Source organism: Salmo trutta, chromosome 17 (genome assembly GCF_901001165.1).
Source record: "Salmo trutta chromosome 17, fSalTru1.1, whole genome shotgun sequence".
NCBI lineage: Eukaryota > Metazoa > Chordata > Actinopteri > Salmoniformes > Salmonidae > Salmo > Salmo trutta.
Window position 1 is genome coordinate 34,797,372 of NC_042973.1, and position 21,702 is coordinate 34,819,073.

Below are 21,702 nucleotides of genomic sequence, written 5' to 3' on the forward strand. Positions count from 1 at the left end.
TCTGTTAAAAGTCCCCAAAGCACACACATCCCTGGGTCGCTCCTTTTTTCAGTTCGCTGCAGCTAGCGACTGGAACGAGCTGCAACAAACACTCAAACTGGACAGTTTTATCTCAATCTCTTCATTCAAAGACTCAATCATGGACACTCTTACTGACAGTTGTGGCTGCTTCACGTGATGTATTGTTGTCTCTATCTTCTTGCCTTTGTGCTGTTGTCTGTGCCCAATAATGTTTGTACCATGTTGTGCTGCTGCCATGTTGTGTTGCTATCATGCTGTGTTGTCATGTGTTGCTGCAATGCTATGTTGTTGTCTTAGGTCTCTCTTTATGTAGTGTTGTGATGTCTTTTATCTTGATGTGTATTATGTCCTATATTTTTAATCCCAGCCCCTGTCCCCGCAGGCCTTTTGCCTTTTGGCAGGCCGTCATTGTAAATGAGAATTTGTTCTTAATTGACTTGCCTAGTTAAATAAATAAGCTCTCTCTCCCTCCCTCATACTCTGGTCCGCACAGAACTAACCACTAACTACTGGGCCCAGACGTCAGTTCGAAGTCTAGTTTTGATTTACATTTGCTTGAGTTGTCAACTAACGTGAATTCAGTGTGAAAACAACTAAATAATGCCACCATGTCATTGGATGTAGGTTAAAAGTTGGGTTAAAAAAAATAAAAAATCTTACATTGATTACTTTTTCAAATACAATCAGTTTCCACGTTGATTCAACGTCATCACATAGATTTTTTTTGCTTGAAATGACAGTTTTTGCCCAGTGGGTACTGCACTTGTGAAGTTCAGAAAAGATTGGGTAGATTTCAGCAATATGGAGAGAAAAAAATCGATCAGCCTATTAATCAATCAAATGTATTTTATAAAGTACTTTTTACATCAGCAGTTGTCACAAAGTGCTTTACAGATAACCCACCTAAAACCCCAAAGAGCAAGCAATGCAGTGGTAGAAGCACAGTGCCTAAGAAACCACATTGCTTATGCCTATCCAATTCTGTAGAATCTACATGAAGTGAAGTGCTAGGAGTAGTCCTCTCCCCCTCTCTCGTCAATTCCCCCCTTCTCTCTTTCTCTCAACAGCAAGACATGGATGTCATTGTTAAGTGAGTCGTTCCTCTGCTGCCACCGTGTGGTATATTTTAGTATTGCAGCATAGCCGTGATTATGTATTTTTTTTACCTTTATATTTAAGAACAAATTCTATTTTACAATGATGGCTTACCCCGGTCAAACCCTCCCCAACCCTGACAATGCTGGGCCAATTGTGCGCCGCCCTATTGGACTCCCAATGATGGACGGTTGTGATACAGACCTCCTGTGGCACAGTGGTCAAGGCACTGCATCTCAGTGCTAGAGGCGTCACTACAGACACCCTGGTTCGAATCCAGGCTGTATCACAACCGGCCGTGATTAGGGTGACGCACAATTGGCCCAGCGTCGTCTGGGTTTCGCTGGTGTAGGCCGTCATTGTAAATAAGAATTTGTTCTTAACTGACTTGCTTGCTTAGCTAAATAAAAATAGAGCCTGGGATTGAACCAGGGTCTGTAGTGATGCTTCTAGCACTGAGATGCTGCGCCGAGTACTCAAGGAAAAACAAATAGTCAAATGTGGATTAATAACTCTTTACAGGAAAGATACTAATATATTTAAAGAATATTCTCTATCGTCCAATGGGGGGATTTATGTCACTATGTCAATTCATATCACATTGATAGTGAGCGATGTTACAGTACAGTGACAATGTCAATATTGTACAGTGTAGCTGAGGTACAGGGTGCACATTGTATTAATGACAGCTAGACTTTCCCGTTTGCAAAGTGTTTACTGTTCTTCCCCCTCCACCCTCTCGTCTTCTGACGTGCTACACAGGGGCCCGCCCCTCCCTGTCCCTCACGCAGCAGTTACGTATGAGCGTCAAATAATTGAAACTTTCAAGATGGCTGAGTCCGTAGGATCCATGCATTTCGCAGCTAATGGCAAAATAAATCCCCCCAAACCCTTGGTACCCAAAATACCGCCTGAGAGTCGACCACAGTCTTCCAACGATGTCTTCCCCCCACCGCCCAAGAAAGTCAGAATTGAGGAGAAGAGCTTGAAGCAAAAGAAATTGAACGGGGACGTAGTGTGCGCAGGGGAAAAACACAACGGGAAGCAGAGTTATGGAAGCCCAGCGAAATGGAGTTTCGGCCCGGCCAAGCCGAGCAACTCCACCTCGCCAGCTCCCGCACGAAAGATCTTCAAGATCAGCAACTTTCTCGCGTCTCCTTCGAAAGTGAAGAAACCGAAGGAGAAACGTCACAAGGAAAAAGAGAAGAGCACTAAAATGCAGAGCTCACTCCTGGAGAAAGTGAGCCCTCCGAGTTGCCATACAAAGACGGAGAATGGTGATGTAAAGATGTTACGAGGTCAGTCTTCTGAATAACGGATTTCATGTTAAAAGTCATGGAAACTAGGTTTTAAATTACTAAGGCCAGCTGATAACATTAGTTACAGTGCCACTGTACAGTAGGCCTACATAATGCCACTAGGCCCAGCTGTTTATATTACTACTGACTGATAGGCCTACACTTGAGAAGTTGAACTTGAATGACGTGTTGATTGATCACTATCAATATATTTGTTACTACATAATCTGTATTACATTTCCATTTTTAAGATCAAACTGGCAAAGATGAGGAAAGAGAGAAGAAAAGGGAGAAGGATACTGATAAAGAGAGGGACAGGGAGAAGAAGAACCACCCAGGGATGGTTGTGAATGATGTCACGAGGGAGAATGGTGAGGTGAAAATGCCCCTGAAAGGTATGGGTGAGAGAAGCTCTTCTTCATGGGGATTGCTTGGAAATTGATGCCATGTTTGTCATTCCCATGTCAGAGGTGTTCACACTGTTTTAGTTTCCCTCTCATAATACATTTAGTCAAAAGCTGTGAAGTAGCTAGGTCATTTACCAGGACTAGTGCCTTCAAGATGTATGCACATCTTATTTACACCTGTTGGCTTACACGTCTTCTCTTCCATGCAGACTCAACAGAAAAGCCAAAATTCAACTCTGAGGACGAGCTCCTCTTGAAAAAGTTAAAGAAGAAGAAGAAAAAGAAGCACAAAGACGGCGAGAGGGAAAGACGCAGCCGACCCAAGATGTACCACCGCTCCAGCCAGACGGTGTGTTCTGGTGTATCTGTGGACCTGCCGGACCTGCTCAACACACCGGACAGAAGTAACAACAGCACCAATAACACTTTCTTCCAAACCTTCCCAAGTCCCCATCAGGATTCTTCCAGCATCACCACTAGTACTTCTGTGTCCACCTCCACAGCCTCCATGGTCAGGGAGAGGTTGGGCTATGGCTCCCCCCTCCACAGTGCCCCGTCCCTCGGTGTGGCGGTGCTGGAGTTTGGCGGTCTGATCCACGTGGAACAGCAGGCCAACGGCGGGGCCTTGGTGGCCCACGCCTACACCCAGCAGCTGGCCTGTCTCTCCCCGGCTGAGATGCAGCGCTTCGCCCAGGAGTTTGTCACCCTGTCATTCAGCGAGGACCAAGCTGACGCCGCCCATTACGTCATGGGCATCATCCATGGAGCGGCCTCCTACCTACCAGACTTCCTGGACTACTTCTCCTACAAGTTCCCCAACGCACCCGTCAAGATGGAGGTGCTGGGGAAGAAGGATATAGAGACCACCACCATGACCAACTTCCACACTCAGGTCAGTGGATGGATGAGAGAGAATGCTTTATAATGCTGGTATAATACTGTTGTGCTTTATATGCATCCCAAAGAACCACCACATCAGTACCAGTCACTTCCACACACTGGTGCTGATGTTGTGTATGTGTGACTTTGAAGTGCATGTTGTTTTTGTAGCCCGGCGTCTTCACGGGACGAGCCTCTCCATCTGGGCCATACCCATTTTGTTTACTTTTAGGCTTTGTTATCTTTGCTCCAATGTCGTTGGTGAATCTTTGACGCTCCAGATGTTGTTAGATTATTGCCTGGATGAGGGTTTGAACCAGCTTAAAATGACAGAAAATATCAATCCCACCTCGTTGATTTCCCACTGCACCAAGGATGTTGCTCATAAGTCGAGGTTGCGCAACCAAGAATGAATAATTGTAGCGAATTCAGGGGGCATTTTCTACCAGAAATGAACATACTCAATGACGCCGACCCGGCTGCTGTATTTACCCTAGAATTAGTTTTTATGCTTTCTTTTCCTTACAGTAGGAAAGCATTGGGCTTCTTCCGACAATCCTCGCTCCTCTTACCCTGTAAATCTGTCTCTTTTTAATATGAAAACCCGTCAGGATTCAAACTTGTTGAAGGGTAAATGTGTGTTTATTTTTTTATTTAACCTTTTATTTAACTAGGCAAGTCAGTTAATAACAAATTCTTATTTGACAATGATGGCCAAACCTTCCCCTAACCCGGACGACGCCGGCCGATGTTAAGCCTAAACACCACAGGAGTTACATCTTGTTTATCCCAATTAAGATAAAGGGCTTAATCTATACATTTAAGATCATGTTCACATCGCAAACACAATGTTAGCTAAGTTGTTTTGATTGTAAATCAAGGAAGTCATTAAAAACACAGAATTAGAGGAAGACATGAGTGACAAATATACTTTAATTGTTTGAAATCAGTGCACATATTACACATGCAGGAGAATTAAATGGGTTATAAAATGGAGCGTTGAAAGACTAATATGAATTGATCAAAATGCAGTCGGAGCATTCAGCTAAGGGCTTTTGTTCACAGAGTGAATTAAGAGGAAGGGGAGAACATTGACTAATACATCAAATCACATTGTATTGGTCACATACACATATTTAGCAGATGTTATTGCAGGTGTAGCTATATGCTTGTGTTCCTAGCTCCAACAGTGCTGTAGTATCCAACAATACACAGCAATACACACATCTAAAAGTAACATCATGGAATTAAAAAATATATAAATATTAGGACAAGCAATGTCTGAGGCCGGAGTAAAAGTGTCTGTCTGTCTGTAATGGGATGTATAGACATTATGTGGATAGAATATTTATATGTATGTATGTATGTATGTATACACACTGTAATAGTTGAATAGAATTGCATTGACTGGACTACAGTATATACATAGGAAATGAGTAAAACGGCATGTAAACATTATTAAAGTGACCAGTGATTCCATGTCTATGTACATGGGGCAGCAGCCTCTAAGGTGCAGGGTTGAGTAAACGGGTGGTAGCTGGCTAGTGATGGCTATTTAACAGTCTGATGCCCTTGATATAGAAGCTGTGTTTGTCTCGGTCCCAGCTTTGATGGGGCGTGCTCCCCTGCTGTCTCCTGAAGTCCACGATCAACTCCTTTGTTTTGTTGACGTTGAGGGAGAGGTTATTTTCCTGGCACCACTCCGCCAGGGCCCTCACCTCCTCCCTGTAGGCTGTTTCATTGTTGGTAATCAGGCCTACTACTGTCATCTGCAAATTTGATGATTGAGTTGGAGGCATGTGTGGCCACACGGTCATGAGTGAACAGGGAGTACAGGAGGGGGCTGAGCACACTCCCATGTGGGGCCCCTGTGTTGATGATCAGCGTAGTGGATGTGTTGTTGCCTACCTTCCCCACCTGGGGGCGGCCCATCAGGAAGTCCAGGACCCAGTTGCACAGGGCGGGGTTCAGACCCAGGGCCCCTAGTTTAATGATGAGCTTGGAGGGTACTATGATGTTGAAGGCTGAGCTGTAGTCAATGAACAGCGTTCTTACATACATAGGTATTCCTCTTGTCCAGATGGGATAGGGCAGTGCGATGGTGATTGCATCGTCTGTGGATATATTGGGGCGGTATGGAAATTGAAGTGGGTCTAGGGTGTCAGGTAGGGTGGAGGTGATATGATCCTTAACTAGCCTCTCAAAGAACTTCATGGTGACAGAAGTGAGTGCTATGGGGCGATAGTCATTTAGTTCAGTTACCTTTGTTCCTGTACCTAAGAAAGCAATGGTGGATATCTTGAAGCAAGTGGGGACAACAGACTGGAATAGGGAGCGATTGAATGCACTACCGGTCAAAAGTTTTAGAACACATACTCATTCAAGAGTTTTTATTTATTTGTACTATTTTCTACATTGTAGAATAATAGTGAAGACATCAAAACTATGAAATAACACATACGGAATCGTGTAGTAACCAAAAAAGTGTTAAACGAATCCAAATATATTTTATATTTAAGATTCTTCAAATAGCCACCCTTTGCCTTGATGACAGCTTTGCACACTCTTGGCATTCTCTCAACCAGCTTCGAGGTAGTCACCTGGAATGCATTTCAATTAACAGGTGTGCCTTGTTAAAAGTTCATTTGTGGAACCGTTATGGGTGAACGGATGATCTCTGCATGTGTACTTCACACTGTAAAGCATGGAGGAGGTGTTATGGTGTGGGGGTGCTTTGCTGGTGACACTGTCTGTAATTTATTTAGAATTCAAGGCACACTTAACCAGCATTGCTACCACAGCATTATGCAGCGATACGCTATCCCATCTGGTTTGGGCTTAGTGGGACTGTCATTTGTTTTTCGACAGGACAATGACCCAACACACCTCCAGGCTGTGTAAGGGCTATTTGACCAAGAAGGAGAGTGATGGAGTGCTGCATTAGATGACCTGGCCTCCACAATTACCCGACCTCAACCAAATTGAGATGGTTTGGGATGAGTCGGACTGCAGAGTTTAGGAAAAGCAGCCAATAAGTGCTCAACATATGTGGGAACTCCTTCAAGACTGTTGGAAAAGCATTCCAGGTGAAGCTGGTTGAGAGAATGCAACGAGTGTGCAAAGCTGTCAAGGCAAAGGGTGGCTATTTGAAGAATTTCAAATATAAAATATATTTAGATTTAACACTTTGTTTGGTTTTTACATCATGCCATATGTGTTATTTCATAGTTTTGATGTCTTCACTATTATTCTACAATGTAGAAAATAGTAAAAATAAAGAAAAACCCTTGAATTGTTAGGTGTGTCCAAACTTTTGACCGGTAGTGTATGTCTGTAAACAATCCAGCCAGCTGGTCTGCGCATGCTTTGAGGCCGTCTGAGCCAGCAGCCTTGCGAGGGTTAAAGCGCTGAAATGTCTTACATCGGCCACGGAGAACGAGAGCCCACAGTCCTCTGGAGCGGCCCGTGTCGGTGGCACTGTGTTATCCTCAAAGCACCTGAAGAAGGTGTCTTCAAATAAGATTTTTGCAGGAATCTCCTTGTGAATGATTTTGCTGAAGATTGTATCTCCGCCGGGCTGGGCAGCCTGAGCTTGTCCGGGACCAAGATGTTGGTGTCCGCGGCGTGGCTGGTTTCCCTTTGTAATCCATGATTGTCCTTGCCACATACGTCTCGTGTCTGAGCCGTTAAATTGCAACTCCACTTTGTCTCTGTACTGACACTGTTTGTAATGTTTGATTGCCTCACTGAGGGCATAACTGCTGTTTGTTTTTGACCATATCCATTTGCGCCTCAATGAAAAATTGTGCTGTATAAGCTTGAAAAATAGTAATATAGTTAAATAAACACTACAGAGGGACAAACAATGGAACAGAAATAATTATATTTCTATAATGAATTGAAAATGGAGAGAGACTGGTTGCTGGCTCCATCAGAATGCCCAGCCTGTAAGGAGCAGGGACTGCAGAGGCCCAGCCAGGCACGGGTTTAGAGGGCACGGACAGAGGCCACGCTGGTGGAGTAGCCTGTACAGGAGCAGAGGACAGGGGGCTGCAGAGTCCCAGCCAGGCACGGGTTTAGAGGGCACGGACAGAGGCCACGCTGGTGGAGTAGCCTGTACAGGAGCGGAGGACAGGGGGCTGCAGAGTCCCAGCCAGGCACGGGTTTAGAGGGCACGGACAGAGGCCACGCTGGTGGAGTAGCCTGTACAGGAGCGGAGGACTGATGCAGGTAGAGGTGTGGACTGGATGGTGGGGTGGGACCTCCAGGTACTCCTTGAAAGTAATTGGCAGCTTTTTGTTTTTGCGTCACTCTTTTAGAACGGTGTCTCCTGAAATGGCAAGCATCCTTACTGTCAAAAATATAATTTATATTAAGTCAAATCCAAGTTGTTCGTAATACACACAGAATACCTCAGTGTAAACAGTGAAATTAAACGCTTACTTGCAAGCTACCTGTCAACATAGCGCTTGATAATTCATGACTCTCAATTCCATTCCATTACACGTAAGTCATTGGACCAAGGCGTCTTCTGTACGGGGGCTAGAGTTACTACACGGCCATATCTCCATATTAGAGCACGTGTTTACTGAAAACAGACGGAAGGCAGAGTCGACTACCTGTGCTAATTAGCTATCTACGTCTTTTAACACTGTGTGTGTGTGTGTGAGAGAGTGAGAACAGAAGACGGATGCCACAAACGTGTTGTCACTGAAAAATACTGTCAGCGACAACTGTGTTAAATCCGGTCAAAACAGTGTGTGTATTTTGATGTGATATGAAAGTAGAGAGATTTATGTTTCTAGAACCGTACCGTAGTTGAGAATGGATTCACGTTTAGCTGGAGTATTTGTCTGTTTTGGCTGCCAGAGCCAGTTCACCTTTAAACAGAACATGTAAGGTCCTTGGACTATAAGGAGGAGCTTTAGGCTCCTTCAGTCCATTGTTGGACTACCTCTCAACAGTGCAGTGAAATGTCAAAAACAAAGAACACAATAAGGCAAGTGGTAAACAAATATTAAAAGGTATAAAAGTAGTAGTAAAACCTAGCAGTAATGGTATGTAGTGTGAAATGTGCTATGTCAACAAGTAGATGAAGTGAGCAGTACATATAAATAATATCAGCAGTGATGTGCGTGGGCAAGGGCTGTGACTTTAGTGGAGCGGTAGGTAGCAATGCTTTGTCGGAAGCAATACTGTCACAGAGAGTCAGTGGAAACGGTCTCTTAAGGTGCAGGTGAACAGCAGGTTGTGCAGGTGGACAGCCAGGCTTTTTAAGTCTTATGGCCTGGTGGTAGATGCTCCAGTACCGTCTGCCAGACAGAAGCGAAGAGAACAGGCCGTGGCTGAAGTCCTTGGTGATCTTCTGGGGGACGGTGCAGCTGCCTTTACAGGCGGTGATGCAGCCAGATAGGATCTTCTCAGTCGTGCATCTGTAGAAGCTGGTGTCTTTCAGGACAAGGCTCCCATCTGACAACTTGCTATGGAAATAAGGGGGGGGGATTTATTGATGAGTATAAGATGTAAAATGTCATCACAGTGAGCAAATTGGTTGTATAGATGGAACATTTTAAATGAACAGTGTCTAACCTTTACCTAACATCTCAACTCTCTCAGCACATTCTAACACACACATGCATATAAGCATAAGCAAGTGCATGTTTATTCAATGTCAACATCTAGCTAGCCACATTATTCATTTAAGTAATTTCAAGCTATCTGACTTTAACTAGCTGGGCAACAAAGCTTAGGCCTACTATGAAATCACACTAGGATTTCAGCCTAGTATGGAAATATTGGGGCTGACATGAAGAGACAAACTATTTTGACAACCTGTCAAAACATGCAGCTAGCTACTATTACTGTAAGTACTGTAGCTAGCTAAGTTGTTAGCCAACTGTACTAATGTGATGATCGTACCTGCTAGTGATAGATGTTCCAATTGAAAACAGCAGACAACTTCTGATTTCAGAAAAAGATAATATAAGCCGTGAAAGTTTTAACTTTACTGTTGGATGAAATGTTTGTTAGAGACAGAGGAGAGACACTCCTCCTTCTAGTTCCGGACACTTCCATAGCTCTGTTCTCATTGGCCAATTCTTGGTAACTTCTTGATTGCGCTGGCGTCTCAAATTGGTTGACAAGTGCAATTTTTGGTTACCTCTTGGTTGTAGACGGCGATATGAGTGTTTGTCACAACCAGAAATTTCCTCGACTCACTGTTGTCAGGGGTCCTCACTAGATGGATATTAAATACATGATTGGAGATGGAACACCTCAAGGATGACCCGATCAGCTCATTCTCTTCCTCTGTTTGTGAAAGCTAGGCTATGCGTGACTTCTTAACTCTGCACTAGGTCCTGCTAGTGTGACTCCTTGATTCTTCTCCGAGTGTTTGTTTCCGTTCAGAATCTGCATTTATATTTCCCCCCCGACCAGGGACTCTTACTCCTGTATCCTAGCAACCCTGTTTCCTTCCTCTCTGCAGATAGTTTGAAAGGTCTACTGCTCTCTCTGAGACGTCACGTGGTTGAACATTCAGCGATGCTGAAGATGAAAGGCAGTCACTTCCTACTCGACTTGATTCCATCATGTGAACAAACACTGCAGGGTGTTGAAGGGTTATTAGTGAGCTTCTGTTCCATTAGTAGCTGTATGTATTGGGCCGTGATAGAGACACCTGCTACAGCTAGATGTTGATGACATTAATGGATTCTTGATGGATAGATGGTCAGCTTGTCTTGCGATATAATGTGTTATGGTGTTGACAGTCCATTTCCGCATTGATGGGAAGAAGATGATGAATCAGCCGAGTGCTTGTATTTAGGTTAAACTGTGTGGTCAAAATTACAGTTATTTTTACTGACCCGAAACTTGCATGGTAAAAGAACATTTGAAAAGCGGAGTTTGTTGAATGTTAATCTTCTGTCTGTTGGTAGATGTTTTTCTAGCCTTTTTTACTATTTCAGCAGCTGTGTATCTGATGCTAGTGTCTCTCTTGACTCCTACTTCCACAGCACTTACCTGTCCATTCACATCTCCCATTCTAACCTGTCTCCCCGTGTCTCTGTCCCCAGGTGAAGCGTACCTACTCCCAGGGGACGTACCGTGCAGGGGCCATGCGGCAGGTTAGCCTGGTGGGGGCCGTGGACGAGGAGGTGGGAGACTACTTTCCCGAGTTCATAAACATGCTGGAGGAATCGCCCTTCCTTGAGGTGGGTGTAGAGTATAGGTCTTTTTGGATCCGTTCAATTCCACCCCGACAGGATCCGGTAATAAAAAATAAGTCTATGTCTGATTCGGATCTGAGGTGGACCAGATACGACCCAAAACATGTCAGACCTGAGAGAGAATCAGATCCAAATTGGGTAGGCCTGTATCCTACCAATGGATCCGAAATATATATATTTTTTAAATGCAGCTTTTTTGCTGCGCAAGACAGCGAAATAGTTTTGACTTGTCTGGCAGTGAACTTAATGTGTATTTTCAGTTGTATCTAAAATAATTGATCTGTGATCTACAGCTTAGTATTTTCATAATAACATCCCTATAGTTAGATGGAGAACATGAGGTTTTCAGAAATGTTTCCTTATTTCTGTTGATCAAATATTTGAGTAAGATTCAATTCTTTGTGATGATCCTCGTGTGCCAGAATGAGAGCAGCGAATAGTTCACTTTTGTCTGTGACCTAATATTTTATATGCCTATTATTTTACTGAGCAACATTACAATCTAGCCTATTTAACTGTTTTGATCAACATTGATTTAGACTAAAGCTAGGCTATAGCCTGTGACCTGCAAGCTTCAAATAGGCTACGGAAGGATGGCGTCTCCCATCAGTATTCCCGTGTCATTTCCAACAGTTGGGATTTGTCGGTCTAGATGAGTTCTTCCGCTATGACAGCGCTATAATTGAATGTAAAATATTCAGAAGTTTTCAGAGATCTGTTTTGTTTCTGTTGACCACTTTTTTTGTGGTGATTTTTAAGATGGTGAAAATCACCACATTATGTGGTGAGTGCTGTGTGTTAGACAAACAGTACCAGTCAAAAGTTTGGACACCTACTCATTCAAGGGTTTTTATTTGTACTATTTTCTACATTGTAGAAAAGTAGTGAAGACATCAAAACTATGAAATAACACAAATGGAATCATGTAGTAACCAAAAAAGTGTTAAATAAATCAAAATATATTTTCTATTTGAGGTTCTTCAAAGTAGCCACCCTTTGCCTTGATGACAGCTTTGCACACTCTTGGCATTCTCTCAACTAGCTTCACCTGGAATGCTTTTCCAACAGTTTTGAAGGAGTTCCCACATGTGCTGTGCACTTGTTGGCTGCTTTTCCTTCACTCTGTGATCCAACTCATCCCAAACCATCTCAATTGGGTTGAGGTCGGGTGATTGTGGAGGCCAGGTCATCTGATACAGCACTCCATCACTCTCCTTCTTGGTCAAATAGCCCTTACACAGCCTGGAGGTGTGTTTGGGGTCATTGTCTTGTTGAAAAACAAATGACAGTCCCACTAAGTGCAAACCAGATGGGATGGCGTATCGCTGCAGAATGCTGTGGTAGCCATGCTGCCTTGAATTCTAAATCAATCGCTGAGTGTCACCAGCAAGCACCATCACACCTCCTCCATGCTTCACAGTGGGAACCACACATGTGGAGATCATCCATTCACCTACTCTGTCTCTCACAAAGACATGACAGTTGGGACCAAAAATCTCAAATTTGGACTCATCAGACCAAAGGACTGGTTTCCACCGGTCTAATGCCCATTGCTTGTGTTTCTTGGCCCAAAGAAAGTCTCTTCTTATTGGTGTTCTTTAGTAGTGGTTTCTTTGCAGCAATTTGACCATGATTCACGCGGTCTCCTCTGAACAGTTGATGTTGAGATGTGTCTGTTACTTGAACTCTGAAGCATTTATTTGGGCTGCAATTTCTTAGGCTGGTAACTCTAATGAACATATCCTCTGCGGCAAGGTAACTCTGGGTCTTCCTTTCCTGTGGCGGTCCTCATGAGAGCCAGTTTCATCATAGCACTTGATGGTTTTTGCGACTGCACTTGAAGAATTGTTCCAAGTTCTTGACATTTTCCGTATTGACTGACCTTCGTGTCTTAAAGTAATGATGGACTGTCCTTTCTCTTTTCTTATTTGAGCTGTCCTTGCTATAATATGGACACCTACTGTATAACACACCTACCTTGTTACAACACAACTGATTGGCTCGAACGCTTTAAGAATGAGAAATTCCACAAATTAACTTTTTTAACAGTCACACCTGTTAATTGAAATACATTCCTGGTGACTACCTCATGAAGCTGGTTGAGAGAATGCCAAGAGTGTGCAAAGCTGTCATCAAGGAAAAGGGTGGCTACTAAAATATAAAATTGGTTTAACACTTTTTTTGGTTACTACATGATTCCATATGTGTTATTTCATAGTTTTGATGTCTTCACTATTATTCTACAACGTAGAGATAGTAAAAATAATAAAAACCCTTGAATGAGTAGGTGTCTCCAAACCTTTGACTGGTACTGTACATATATCAAAGTAAATGAGGTGATGTGTAACTGTGTGTGTGGTCCCAGCGTACCCTGCCCTGGGGCACGTTCTCCAGCCTGCGCCTGAGGAGCCCCACAGAGAGTGATGACGGGCCCATCATGTGGGTCAGACCAGGGGAACAGATGATCCCTGTGGCTGACATGCCCAAGTCCCCCTACAAGAGAAAGAGGTGTGTTGCATTGTTTTGTTTGGCATGGTTGTTTGACCACCATAGTGAAAATATTGCGTTAGGTCTAGGCTTGGTAGGGAGAAGAACCAAGGCATGGCAGCAAGCCACCAACATGACCTAAGACATTAGACTTAATAGCTGACAACAATGAAGTAGTCCGAGGTATCTTAGGATTTGGTATCCTTATGCCACATCCTATGGCATTTTGTTGCTACTTTTTAGGTCGATTTACATTTCCCCCTGTTCCAGGTCAACCAATGAGATCAAGAACCTGCAGTACCTGCCGCGAGCCAGCGAGCCCAGGGAGATGCTGTTTGAGGACCGGACCAGAGCCCACGCCGACCACATCGGACAGGGCTTCGAGAGACAGACCACCGCCGCCGTAGGGGTGCTCAAGGCTGTGCGCTGCGGAGAGGGGTGGGTACACACCTGGCCTCTGTACCCCTGATCTAGTACACACCATTCCATTCCATAGCCATTCCATATCTGTACACACCTGAGCTCCTCTTGCTGACAGTGTCTCTCTCCCCTTGTCTGTCCCTGTAGTGATGGTCCTGCCAGGATTACCAAAGACGTGGTGTGTTTCCACGCTGGAGATTTCCCTGAAGTGGTCCAGAGGCTGCAGCTGGACCTGTACGAACCACCCCTCTCACAGGTACTTCTGAGATCAATGGATTCTACATGGATCATTAGAACAGATTATTAACCAATGATTGTGTGTCAATGGTGGCTTTAACCAACAAAATAATCTCCTCTACTGACCCTTTCCCTCCTCCTTTTTTGCTCCCTCCCACTCTCCCTTCCTCCCCCCACTCTCCCTCCCTCCCCCCACTCTCCCTCCCTCCACTCTCCCTCCCTCCCACTCTCCCTCCCTCCCTCCACTCTCCCTCCCTCCCTCCCTCCCTCCCTCCCTCCCTCCACTCTCCCTCCCTCCCACTCTCCCTCCCTCCCACCCTGTAGTGTGTGCAGTGGATAGATGATGCCAAGCTGAACCAGCTGAGGAGAGAGGGCATCCGCTACGCCCGTATCCAGCTCTACCACGACGACATCTACTTCATCCCCAGGGGAGTGGTGCACCAGTTCAAGACTGTGTCTGCTGTCTGCAGCCTGGCCTGGCACATCCGCCTGAGGCAATACCACCTGAACCAAGAGCGGGAGGAGGAGAGGGAGGAGAGCTGTACTTCTACACAGGCAACAAGTCAAGTCATAGAGGAAGTGGAAGAAACAGAGGAAAGTGAGGAGGAGGAGGGAAGGAAAGAGGGCACTCCTACACAGCCACAGACGCAGGTCAAAACTGAGGAGGCAGGGGGAAGGACGCCCGTACAGGAGCCGCCATCAGTCTGCAAGGAGGAAGAAGACACGCGGGAGGAGGGAGGAGAGAGAGGAGGCTGTACATCAACACTGGCATTCCCTTTAGTCAAGGCAGAGAGAGGGAAAGGAAACGCAGTCACAGAGACACTACTGGAAGTCAAGAAAAGAAAGGAGGATGACGAACATCACAAGATGGAAGAGAGGGCGAGAAAAAGAGCAAGAGATGGCACTACACCCACGCAGATGCCACCACAAGTGCTGATGGAGGGAGATGGAAAAGATAGTGAACTCTCGAAGGCATCACAGCAGGCTGGCATAGAGAGAGAGGAGGAAGAAAGACATCAGAAGACACTTCCACAAGTCCAGAATGAAAGAGAGAGGGTAATAGATGGTAGCACAGCCACACAAACACCTCCACAAGTCAAGAAAGAGAGGGACAAAGGGAAGGGGAAAGATTTGGAGAAAGACGGAAAAGAGAGGGAGAAGGAGAGAGTGGAGAGGGAAAAGGAAAAGAAGGAACGGGGGAAAGAGAAGGAGGAGAGGGGGAAAGAGAAGAAGGAGAAGGTGAAAGATAAGGACAGAGAAAGGGAGAGAGGGAAAGATAAGGAGAAGGATAGAGTGAAGGAGAAAGAGAAGGGGAAAGATGAGAGTGTTATGGAAATTACCACGCAAACAGAGATGTCTCCACCCATTAGGAAAAAGGAGGATGAAGAGAGGAAACACACCCAGAGGGAGGAGAAGGGAGTGAGGGAGACAGACACTGCCTCAAAGACACAGCCTCAAATCAAGAAGGAACGGGACAGGGACAGAGGTGGTAATGGTGCACAGACACAGTCTCACACACGGTTAGAGAGAGAGGAGGGCAGAGAGAGCAGCACACACAGACACAAACCCTCTCATGGAAAGAAGGACAGAAACGGGTATAGAGAGGGGAAAGAGGGTAACCCATCCACACACCCCACTCCAGGGAGAGAGGATGATGGGAAGGTTCTCTCTCCTAGACCCACACCCTCTCAAGTGAAGGAAGGAAAGAGAGATCGAGAGGTCAACCATAAGGACGAGAGGAAGAAACCTGCCCCTAGCTGCCCCCCCTCGTACCACAAACCCCCACGGACACTTGTAACCTTTGACCTCTTTAAGCCTATGGACGCACTCCAAGCCCCGCCCCTCTCCCTGGCAGACAGGTCTCACCATAGTGACTGTCGAGGTGCTCGCTCCAAGTCTGAGAGTCGGACACTAGCGCCCTCTAAAGGACCAAAAGTAAAGGACACGACACACACCAAACCTGCAGTTCCTCTCCAGGACACACGGCCGCAGCAGTCGCTAAAACACCCCCTGAAACCACACACCACACATCCACAGCATAAAGACTTTTTATTATGAATGTGTAGTTCTCTCTATTGTACAACTTACTTAGCCTTCTCCAAGATCTGTTGCTGCTTCAGCAATACTATAATTGTCATGCCATAGCCAATTCAGCTCCTCTGTATATGTACTAAGGCATATACAGATCTGGGATCAGGCTACAACTTACTGTAAGGCCCTGTTTGGAACTTTGAAATGCATCCTTTCTTCCTTCCTCCATTCCTTGAAGTAATTACTGGTCTAATACAGTTGGAGGGTAAAACCTAGTCCAACAATGGACTGAAGGAGCCTAAAGCTCCTCCTTATAGTCCAAGGACCTTACATGTTCTGTTTAAAGGCGAACTGGCTCTGGCAGCCAAAACAGACAAATACTCCAGCTAAACGTGAATCCATTCTCAACTACGGTACGGTTCTAGAAACATAAATCCCTCTACTTTCATATCAAAAGAATTTCACAAATGGAAAATATACACTTACTGTAGACTGTTTTGACAGTATTTTTCAGTCTGTCTCCCATTTACACACAGGTGTTCACAGACTCATAACTAATTAATACAGGTACATGTCTATCTTCCGTTTGTTTTCCATAAACAATTGCAGTAACATGGAAATATGGCTGTGTGGGAACCCTCATCTTATTTAGGTGTGTAGTAATTTAGCCTTTCTAAAATAATTATTTTGTTGCTAATATGAAAAGATTACGTTTCCAAAACCATACCGCAAGCCACGCATTTTAACGTTCAGAACGAGCGTCGGGGCTCTCAGAATTCCCTGGCCAGAAGATACTATCGCCAATAGGCGCTAAGGTAGTTAGCCTCTATGAATGGGTGACACAAACACAGGTGTTACACTACATAGTTCACTCTGAGGAAGGATGCATTTCATAGCATCTGAAGAGGGCTGAAGAAGGAATGTACGCTAAGTAGCTCACTTCACGTTTGTTAGTGAATCTACGTAGGTTCTTTCTATGAAAAGCGTTGTGACCCGTGCGTTTAGTGCCTGTGCACTACTTAGCTACACTATGTTCTTCAAGCACCTATTCTAGGTACCCTATGGCTCAGTCCCAAAACAGCTCCTTGGCTCCTTTGTCTTCTAGCCTTTCCCCCTTTAAAGTTTGCAGATCTGAAGGGATTGGTTAGGTGTATGTTTCCCCATCTAGGCTCCATTACAAATAGACTCCTACCCCCAAACCCTTGAAGTTTACACTAGACTATACTGAAGTGGTTAGTAGGGGATAGGGCTCTATTTGGAATGTAGAACTAGCCTTCCTGTATGCTATGGGGAGCTTCTACTATATTGCTTATACCTACCCAGGCACTTCAGGTTTGCCAACACTGAAGGGCTCAGAGCTAGGAGCTATTTTTGGACCAGTCTTGTATGTATGATTCAACACAGGGCTGTAAATGATACGTACCGAATCTGTACAGTATAGATGTACTAGTACTAATGTGAGAAAATGTATACATAAATGCATATATTTTTTGTAAGCTGAGTTTTATTTTCCATAGAACTTATTTATATCATTTTCAGTCTGTTTTTATTTCAGATGTATGTGAGAAACTGTTGTAAATGCCTTTTATCTCCTGAGATTAAGACTTGGTAGTGTGATTTATACTCTGACCAGAACCTTTCAATAAAAGGTTCCTAATATTACAATGGTCTCTTCATTGTGCTCATTCAATCTGTATGGCGTCGGAGGTTCGGCGCTATAGCGTGATTGAAATTGAAAGGCAATGTTAGAAAACAGTATTCACAATAAACACTGCATAGGTCGGCTCAATCGCTAATTACATTTAAATTGTGCTGAATAAAGATTGAATCGATCCCTTAGTTAAACTGAATTGACCCCAACTCCGATCGCACACACTGACAACCACCAATCATCCAAATAATGTAGTTACATTTGATTTACATAATGCATGTCTGTCACTCGGGACATAATACCAGGCACACCACACATTTCTTTACAGAATCTTCCATAGTGCTACTGCCATATGAGTATATACATTTTAAGTGGAACTCTCAACCCATACCATGGGCCCTACAGACAAAGCCATGACCGGGAATATCCCAAATCCCCTTCAGTGTCTACAGATCTCAGGGAACCTGATCTGATAGGTGTAAGGCTGCTGACACAATGGGATTTTGTGTCCGAGAATTTCGGATGGAGACGATGCTTTTTCAATAGGTGCCGGATGAATGACAGCGGATGATGATTCTCTGACAAAAAAACGCAGTCTTTTGACAGACAAACTTATCTGAAAATAGTTGACTTAAGTTGTACTTTTGACGGACAATGATGTACACTCTGGCCAGTTTATTAGGTACACCCTTATTGTACCCGGTCGGACCCCCCTTTTTCTCCAGAACAGCCTGAATTCTTCGGAGCATGGATTCTACAAGGTGTCAGAAACATTCCACATGGATGTTGGTCCATGCTGATGCGGTACATTTATGTTGTAAACAGCCCGTTCCATCTCATCCCAGAGATGCTCTATTGGGTTTGGTCAGAAACACTGTTCAGATACGGACCAGGCAATGTTTCTCTACTCAATTGTCCAGTGTTGGTGATGGCGTGCCCACTGGCGCCGCTTCTTCTTGTTTTTAGCTGATAGGAGTGAAACCCATTGTGGTCATCTCCTGCAATAACCAATCCGTGACAAGGATCGATGACTTGTGCATTCTGAGATGCCGTTCTGCACACCACTGTTGTACTGTGCTGTTATGTCTGTTTGTAGCCCGCCTGTTAGCTTGCACAATTCTTGACATTCCCCTTTGACCTCTCATCAATGAGCTGTTTTCGCCCAAAGGACTGCCGCTGACTGGATGTTTTTTTGTTTGTCGCAACATTCTCGGTAAACCCTAGATAGACACTGTCGTGCGTAAAAAGCCCAGGAGGACGGGTGTTTGTGAGATACTGGATCTGGCGCGCCTGGCACCGATGATCATACCACGCTCAAAGTCACTTAGGTCACTCGTTCTAACATTCAATAAAACAGTAACTGGATGCCTGTCTAACTGCTTTATATAACAAGCCAAGGCCACGTGACTCACTGCCTGTAGGAGAAATCCATTTTCCGAACAGGGTGGTATACCTAATACACTGGCCTCTGAGTGAAAATCATCTGATTTCATCCATGTTCACGCATCGGAGTGTGGCTGTAGCTTAACGGATAAAAAATAAGGGAAGGTTCTAAAGGTTTTTGTCAGACCTGGCACACCCCAGTGACAGGCCCTTTGTACAGTGTTTCTCAATCCATTCCTGTGAGACTCCAAAAATATGCACATGTTGGTTCTAACCCAGGTCCAAGCATTAGCCTTATTCAGCTAACATGGTTGATGATTACTTGCTTAGTAGAGTCATGTGTGTTAGTGCTTGACTAGAGCAGAAAACAAATACATGCACCCTCCTGGGTGAGCCACAGGACTAGATTGAGAAACTCTGCCTTAGCAAACAACAAAACATCCCAGAAGACAACATGGAGTTATTATAGCACTTTCTAACCCCGATGCCCTGGCTGCCAGTAGCAGCACGAGTCCTGTCCATGATACACCAATAAGCTGACCTCTTACAGAACACCCCAGAGGGCAAGTAATCCCTGCCTCTGTTCTCTTTGGAGTGGATCAGGTTACCAGTTATGTAATTCTCTTTATAAATCAGACTCAGAGCCTTGTTCCAACACTTATAGAATGTACACTTCATTTCTCCCTTTGAAGTAGTCACTAATCTGCATGTGATTAGATAAATGATAGATGGGATATACTGCTGTATAATCAGTCATAATGCTTACACCAATCCAACCCAGCAAAGTTCAGGAATTATAAATATTTATTTTTGTGTGTTTCTCCGTGGTATCCACAGAAAAACAGATCCCTACCACTTCAAAAGACATAATCAACGGTCATATCTAAACCCATTGGACCTAACAGTCCCAGTTATCTGAGAGTAACAAAGGCACATGCACAGATCAGTCAGACTGTCAGGAGGTCCAGTCTGCTCATCCAGAGTCCATCATGGCAAAGACCAACATGGCTGCAACATTTCTTTCTGTATCACTAGGGTGAAATAAAGATTACATTTGTAAGCAGCATAAACCCATAAAATATATTGCCATATCACTACTCTCTCTTGTAGTAGTCTCTCTTGTAGTGGTCTTTACATCCTGTACTAGTGGAGTAAGCTAAATCCATTCCCTTTTCCATCTCCATTTACCCCCCATTCTTTCAGTCTTTGCTGTAGTGAAAATGAACAATTTCTCATCTCCATATTCTTCAGTTCAGTTTCTCCTACAGTGGATTACAATAATCTCCCATTCATCTCCCCTACAGACTAACTTGCAGTCTTTATATCCTAGACGGAGTAAATAAAATCAATCTCCATCTTTCTCCCTCATCCTCTCACTCTCTGCAGTAGTGAAAGACACTGTAGCCCAGCTCCACCATGGCCCCGACCAGCAGGGCCCAGAGGGGGACACACACCACACTGAGCCAGATTTCCATCAGCCTCTCCAGCCGGGCGCACAGCGTCAGACAGAAGCCCAGCTTCAGCAGCATGGCCACTAGGTACCACACCCTCCGTCGCAGGTTCTGCTGGCCTCCACGCGGGTCATAGCCGGGCTTGCACCGACCCGCCATCTTCACCACGAGCATGAGGATGAGGATGGTGTCAAAAATCCATACGGGGAGGAAGATGAGGAACCAGTTCCAAGGGATCTTGGAATCCAGTTTGAGGACCAGCATGATGAGGAAGAAGAGGGAGAAGATCCAGGTCAGGAGGACTCTTTGGGCCAGAGACATTCTCATTTAAGGGATGGGGGTGGTGCCCTGGAGGGGGAACGTTAACACTGTGGCACTGGCAAGTCAAGAGTGAGAAGAACCTGAAGATAGGAGACATACATGAGTGACATACACACCTAAAATGTGAGACAATACTAGCTAACATACCAGATTGTACAGGTTGTGATAGGAAGGTATAGCAATCTTGTCTTCCTGGCAATGCTTATTTTGTTTGTGGGGTGACGGCATGCTAAACGTATTGGAGTATGCTGTAGGTAGCTAACATTAACTACTGTAGCTAACTAGTCTCTTCAACGTGCAGTCTGAGTCTGCAAGCACACTAACGTTAACTAATTGACACACTTCTTCTAATGGGCGATCATCATGATCAGATTATCTAGCTTGCGTTGGATACATTGCGATTTATATTTAGTCAAATAAATGCATGACAACAATATTGGTTAGCATTAGCTTAGCAGCTACAGTTAGCTAGCAAGCTAAATTTAGCCGAACTCACATATGGCCAGCCAACATTCTCCTTACCTGGATCGGAGGATTTGTCACCTAAGTATCTTTAAAAATCCATATCATAGACAATCTTGTATTTTATTGCACTTTCCGTTACGATAAAAACGAAAAGTGTCTCGGGGATTTTTCGAAGGTTTATCTTCCGGTTGTCGTTATTAAAAACCTTTTTTTACCATGCCATTATCCACTAGGATTGGCCATTCTCTGTCAATCATACAAAACAGCCCTCTGATTGAAGGAAAAGAAATACGTGAAACCGAGCATTACCGTAAAGTACACAAAATG

The 21,702-nt window shown here is 44.5% G+C and overlaps 2 protein-coding genes across 2 annotated transcripts; one reads left to right on the forward strand and one right to left on the reverse strand.

Moving 5' to 3' along the window:
* The first annotated feature begins 1,921 nt into the window (after nt 1-1,921).
* Nucleotides 1,922-16,131, forward strand: LOC115151362 (round spermatid basic protein 1-like). Its single transcript, XM_029695276.1, has 9 exons — nt 1,922-2,414; nt 2,666-2,809; nt 3,031-3,713; nt 10,777-10,914; nt 13,295-13,437; nt 13,687-13,854; nt 13,984-14,092; nt 14,398-15,562; nt 15,767-16,131. The coding sequence occupies exons 1-9, from the start codon at nt 1,946-1,948 to the stop codon at nt 16,129-16,131; spliced, it is 3,384 nt and encodes a 1,127-aa protein (XP_029551136.1). The 5' UTR covers nt 1,922-1,945.
* A 3,793-nt stretch (nt 16,132-19,924) lies between these two features.
* On the reverse strand, nt 19,925-21,608 carry LOC115152108 (transmembrane protein 60). Its single transcript, XM_029696630.1, has 2 exons — nt 21,433-21,608; nt 19,925-20,990 (listed from the first exon to the last, which is right to left on the reverse strand). The coding sequence occupies exon 2, from the start codon at nt 20,914-20,916 to the stop codon at nt 20,512-20,514; it is 405 nt and encodes a 134-aa protein (XP_029552490.1). The 5' UTR covers nt 20,917-20,990; nt 21,433-21,608; the 3' UTR covers nt 19,925-20,511.
* Between the last annotated feature and the right edge of the window lie 94 nt (nt 21,609-21,702).